General features: G+C 30.5%; 1 protein-coding gene across 1 annotated transcript; it reads right to left on the reverse strand.

Moving 5' to 3' along the window:
- Positions 1-2102: 2102 nt before the first annotated feature.
- Positions 2103-5138, reverse strand: LOC134698051 (E3 ubiquitin-protein ligase TRIM71-like). Its single transcript, XM_063560339.1, has 3 exons — positions 4372-5138; positions 3169-3216; positions 2103-2154 (listed from the first exon to the last, which is right to left on the reverse strand). The coding sequence occupies exons 1-3, from the start codon at positions 5136-5138 to the stop codon at positions 2103-2105; spliced, it is 867 nt and encodes a 288-aa protein (XP_063416409.1).
- Between the last annotated feature and the right edge of the window lie 1339 nt (positions 5139-6477).

Genomic DNA, 6477 nt, shown 5'->3' on the forward strand with positions numbered 1-6477 from the left:
TTTTGCAATTTATTTCCTAAGGTAAGTTATAATGCACAATATGTATGTAAAACATAATTAATAGGTTGAATATGAAAAAAACCAACTAAACAGAAAAAAAAGGTAATTACATCAAATTAAAAAATAATTGAACTAACACCATGAAATTAAGAGGTAAGAAGAAATGGAGGTTTTCTAGAATTGATGTTGATTTCCAGTTTTATTTAATACCTTGTTTAAAATAAAATTTTGAATTGAAACAACTAGTAGCTCATGTGGATAGCACCAACTAATAATTTGCAGTTTATAATGAAAAATGGATCAAGAACCAGTCTTTAATGTCATTTAAGTCTACCAAAAAGATGTTTGTTATGCACACAATCCTAAATGTAATGTGCAATAATAAAACTTGTTAATTTTTTGTATTGAGACTAGAAAAATTTAGAAAAGTAAACGTGAACCATCATATAGAAATAAAAGGATGTGTTATGCTTGTCAATAACACAACTATTCATCATAGTTAAAATGATGAAGACACAATCCCCATGTTGTTTAATGTTTCCGTTTGATGCATTTAAATGTTTACATTGATATGTGAGTACTTATTCAACATAATTCAAATTAAAGCAAACCAATTGGACAGAACAAAAGAAAAGGTCAACAGGAATATATTTGGTTAAGATAATTAAAACGGAAATACATCGATATCATTAATCAACAGCCATCTAGATCCCAATCATAGGTTCGTCTTTCAATGATCGTAGCCCCATTCTCAGAATGTCATTGAGAAGACAGATTGAAGTGACTAACCAGATCAACACATTGCTTCCAGGATGGAGAATTGACGTGATATGCTTCTCCTGATAAACATATATTACCCTCCATTTATACCCAGTAAAGAATGTCACTATAGTTCAAATTGCATTTGAGACATCTATTCTCCTATTCAAAGATCTGAAAACTGCAATAGCATGGCGCTTATATGGAAAATTGAGACGAAAACAAGTCGTCTCAGTTAACCCGTTTGTGATCGGGATCGTTAAACATGTATATCGTAAAACACTGTCTCAACGTTTTTGTGTTAGGACATCGCCACCTCCTCTTTTCTAACTAATAATGACCTTTAAATGGGAACATATACGAGCATGACATATAAATTGCGACAGACAAGTACCGATATTTAAATTGATAAGCTGTAATTAGTCCCGAGGTAGGGAAAAGTGGATATTAATAAATAAATAGATTTTAATATAATACAACCAATGACTAAGGTACTGAATGAGGACATGTATATTGTATGTCTTACATATTTGAGGTTCAGTATTAACATAAACAGGGCTTAACATATTAGTGCTGTCTGCTTTTATCCCAATGCTTTTTTCCAAAAGTTAAAAAAAAAGTTCTACGGCTTAACATTGTTGAATTAACTATTGTGTCCTCTTTATCATGGTGGTATATTTGTATCATTTATTTTCAGGTTTGTAAACCACTAGTATGGGGAAACCAGTACAAGCTGCTTAATACCTGTGTATTTTTAGGAACTTTCAATGCCCATATTTATAATAAAATGTGCACTTGTCTCTTCAAGTGGCGTCTCCCATGTTAGAGTTTGTGGTTAATTGATAAATATTTTATGTTCGTTTCAGTTAACGAGTTAGAATTTAACAGTAAATATATAAGCGTATAATACATACTCCCGAATATATTTAAAATAGGCAAAGGTCAGAGTCTGACGATAAATAACTAATTTAGAAATGAGAGTTTTATCATAAATACTCAAAGATATTATATTTGGACCGCCGACTGATAAAGGGTAAAAAATAAAACGCACGTATGTTATACTCTATATATAATTTACTCGCGTTTTGATAATATCATTCAGGAAAGTTGATTCAATGTGTATGGTATTGACAATAAAGGTTATAAATTGATAGACACAGATCTGTTTCAATAATTGTTTAAAACATCTTTAACATCAAATGAAATTTAATTAAAAGGTAAAAAATTGCTTTGTGCTTTACATATCTATGTCTTTCAAATTTGAATGTCTTATTTCATAATGAACTGTGCACTTATACTTGGTTTTTTGTACTCTTCCGAAAGAAAACTACATAACATAACACTTACCCACATACTTTGCATCTGTATCTGTATTGTTTAGCCGTTGTTGTAACTCTATAAAAGATATCATATTTAGATATTCTCAAGGGATATGTCTAACATTCATAGCATTTGTTCTTATATAAATGTGTTAACGTAACTTGTTATTTGATTACTCACCTCTAATTTTGCTCGACATTTCACTCTCATATCAATATTCTGCGCCACAATTAGGCAATCTTTCAAAAATGTTGATCTCTTTTCTGGACAATTTTTTTTATCTTGAATACTTTAAGGTATAACATTTTGGAAAACTAAACTGAACGAATAGCATATATTTTCCTTACTTATGAATTTTGTGCAACCTATTAGTCTTATCAATCAAAGAAAACTATATGTATATTTTAAAACCAACGTCGCTAAAATTAGTGGATACAAAAATGATTAACAAAAAGAGAATCAATTTAAAGCAAGTTACGGTACTGCCAAATTACTGATTAGTTCTAAGTGGTTTTTTTTATAATAACATCTTGTCTGCCAGAGAAAGAACCAGTATTTAACATATGATAACTTAGTATATTATACGTTCGTATTGTTAAGGTTGTACCTTGACGAAAATTAATGTGTCTCGTTTTATTTTCATAAAATTTTGACAAAATATTTCCTTTTACCCTTTGACAAAAATAAAAATTTAAAAAACCTTGAACCAATCATTTTCTCAGAAAAAAAATGGTTGGATATATAGCAGTTTAAAAAACACTTATTTTGATCATTGAGAAGCTTAATATTATCTTAACTATTCAACGTAATTAAAACGTTTTGCTGCTTTTACAGAGTTGTCTCCCTGTAGTGTTAGGTACCACTCTAATGTCATACAATCGGTTCAACTTGAATCAAAACCAAGTGAACAATGGATAATTACAGAGATGAAGAACACTACAACGCAATGTCAAATATGACTTTGAAGGACAAAACTTTGTATTTTGGTTTTATTATTATAGCAAAAGCCAATCAACGGGAGAGATGAGCGAACATTAAAAACGGAAATTAAAGAAACAACTTTGTTAAATGTCTATCATAAATACAAACCTGACGTTCTTCTGAGGTTTCGGGTTTTCTTCTTTTTTGACAGTTTCTCTGAGAAAAAAACAATGATCTTATTAACAATTTCATTCTCATCTGATATGTGCGTCAACATTGTAAATTATAATAAAATCAATTAATAGTGCTTTGCTAAATATAAACAAACAGAATTAGCTTTATTACGATAATCCAAAAATAACACAAACTAGTTCCCAAATTGCATTAAAAGTACTTTTTTTCCTTACGATTGACTTGATAAGATTTTGTTGTCAGTTGATATAAAGTTTGTATTTACACTTTGTTATTGAAAACTGTAGTTTTGTCCCTTATTAAAGACCCTTTAGTTTCTTTGGTTGGTGACTTCTTGGCGCGAGTTCCAGTCTTGAGATAAAACTTAAGCTAGAAAGACCAATTATTAAATGAAACTTAAACACATAATTAAGCGTTTACGGAGTGAAGTTATGAATAGTTCTTCGTCAAAAATCAAAGAAAATCAGTTTTGAGATTTTTATGTTACTATCGAATTGAGAAGGATCCTGAAACATCCTTTGATAAATCGGATTTACAGTTTCCTCCTAAATTTATTTCACTTCAAAGCTTTTGTCTTAAGATTATTCAATCTTTTCTTAAATTCGCTATATCATTAGTTTATAAAAGGTCCTTTATGGTGTTTAACATTTCTTAAAAATTCAACTTAATATTTTTATCGTAAGATTAGTTTTACGCTTAAGACTTTTTGTGAAAGGGCTACTGATTTTTTATTATTTAAAGTATAAACCTGTTTTCCAATTTTTATAAGTAGATATTAAAATTCAAATGTGTACTTGGAGTATTTTGAATCAAACTGAATTCCAATTGAAACAGTGAACATATGTTTAGGATTCTATAAAGTCAACGCATAGATTTTCTTGTTTTGTACTTCATGAAATGCTGGTTATTTTAATCAATGATCAAAGAACACTGACAATTTTGAATAACAGTTTATATATAGACATTGCATTATCGCATATTCTATTAAATCTGGAGAACTTTGATTATCTGAGATACAAATACATTATATAATTGAAACACGAAGCGGAAGATGCCATAATTATTCAACCCAGTCGAAACGAGACTGCTTATATACCAAAATTCATATGAAAAAAAGAGAAAAACACAATTAGAGTTTTCAAAGCACTTCATAGAATCAATAACTAAGAACAAACTTACCCAAATGTTAGTTCCCCAAATAGTTTCTCTATTTCTCCCTCTGCTACTGTCTTTTTGGCATATTTGACTGATGGCATAATAGGAATCTGTATTTCTTGTATTTGATCGATTTGTGATTTCATTTGTTTTAGCTTTTGTAACAATTTCGAAGTATCTTTTATCCCCTGCGTGTCTTGATAAAATTTCTGCTGCTCATTTGCCTTATCCAAAGCTATTTTTAACTCATTGCCAACAGACTGCAAGGGTTGGACATTCCTTGTGTCTTTCTCTTTTACCGTATTAATAAGACCCTCAACTTTCTGATCAATCATTTCTTTTAATCTTTTGCCTTCTGCTCTAATGGACTGGATAACTTTATGTACATCAGCTTGATATTGATTTGACCCTTGGTCAATATTTGCTATCTTTGACTGCAGGTTTTTCATCTTCATGTCAATCGCCATTTTGACCTCAGCTTTGATCCCTTCAGTTGATTCCTTGATTTCTGCAAAATCATGTGATTTGTGTTTTTTAATTACACATATTTTACATATTGGTGTATTACATTCCATGCAATAATATATGAAGTTTTCATCATGTTCTTTACAATATAGTTTAACTTCCGGGTTGATATTTGGACCACTTAGAAATGTATGGTTTTTGCTCATCTTCGTCCGTAAATGAGATATTTTACATCCATCACAAAACAGCTGGTCACACTGTTCGCAGTAGTTATGTCCAGGACCAGACACGCATATCTCACACGTTTTGGACGCAGCCTGTGCCATTTCAGTTTGCTTGCGTTAATTTATCTATTGCATAAAATGAAAATTCATTTAAAAATATCATAAAAGTCCAAATTCAAGTAATGTATATATCGTTTGTTAAAATAGTACTTCGATTTTGTTGTTGGATTTCCCAATGGGGTTTAATCCAAATGACACATTCCTGTCACGACATTCCAGCAACAAATGTCAAATTTTGTTATTACACTTGTGGCTAATCTTATGTGTCAAAAGAAACATATATTTACATACTATGAATTGCTTAATCAGTGTCTGAATTTTCTATTTTATTTAATTTATTTTATTTATTTGGGGAGGGGGTTACATAGAAATATCTGTATCAAAATGCAAGTTTCATGTTTTGCAGTTCTCAACGAGTTGTATAATTCGCATTAATAAGTTGTAAGATTCTTCTTTATTGAATTGCTTAATACACTCCGCCAAAGGTAATTAGCACCACCTATATATAACTGGCAATATTTATGCGTTTAAAATATTTATATGTTGGTGTTATGATTTACCAATATATAACATACGCTAAGGAAATCCATTTAGACTACCAAACACTCCGATAAACCCGCCAATCAACCGTTTTAAAGGTCTTCTGCACTTTTTAAAATACACTGTTTCAATGCATTCTACTATACCGTGTACAAGTGAAATTTGACCTTCACCAAGTCACTGTAAAATATGGCAAGGCGTTAGTTATCTGTGACGAAACGTTGACAAGCAATTGACATGTCAAATGCAGGTAGGAGCACTAGGAACATAGGTAACCATTTCAAAAAAAATCACTAGAAAACTTAAATTTCGTTTCTGATTTGTGTAATTTTCACTATTTCTGTGAACGCAAAATCCAAATGCACAGAACCTGCATACGTGACCAAACTTAAGTTGATGGTTTGTTTATGGTATATGTTAGCAAAATTGCCAAATGAATATTTTCTATTATTCGAGGATTTACTAATTTTTTTAATGAAAAGTGGTGCTTAACTTTTTGGCGGACTCAATATATGTGACGTTAAGAAATTATGATGTTTGAATTGATTGATTATCAGTATTTCGTGGTCTTTTTAACTGATTATGCCGTATGGTATATGCTTATTGTTGAAGGCAGGATGTGACCTATAATCCTATAGTTGTTAACGTCTTTGTCATTCGATCTTTGCTGGAGAGATGTTCTATTGGTACTACTATATCATTCCCTTTTTGTTTTATATCGTGTGAGTGTGATGCTCCAATACAAGTCTTATTTTTTTTAATAATACGAATTAAAAATTGTCCGCCCTTTGTTTAAGCTAGTGCATTTAGATATGTGGTTATAAATACATTGACATGATAC

The sequence above is a fragment of the Mytilus trossulus genome, chromosome 14 (assembly GCF_036588685.1).
Source record: "Mytilus trossulus isolate FHL-02 chromosome 14, PNRI_Mtr1.1.1.hap1, whole genome shotgun sequence".
Taxonomy (NCBI): domain Eukaryota; kingdom Metazoa; phylum Mollusca; class Bivalvia; order Mytilida; family Mytilidae; genus Mytilus; species Mytilus trossulus.

Bases quoted from the DNA above. Each gene is read 5' to 3' on its own strand.
- LOC134698051 (XM_063560339.1), bottom strand. From the start codon at position 5,138: ATGGCACAGGCTGCGTCCAAAACGTGTGAGATATGCGTGTCTGGTCCT. The intron at 3,217-4,371 runs GTAAGTTTGTTC...TTTTTTTCTCAG, and splicing joins TTTGGGGAACTAACATTTGG to AGAAACTGTCAAAAAAGAAG. The intron at 2,155-3,168 runs GTTTGTATTTAT...TATCTTTTATAG, and splicing joins AAACCTCAGAAGAACGTCAG to AGTTACAACAACGGCTAAAC.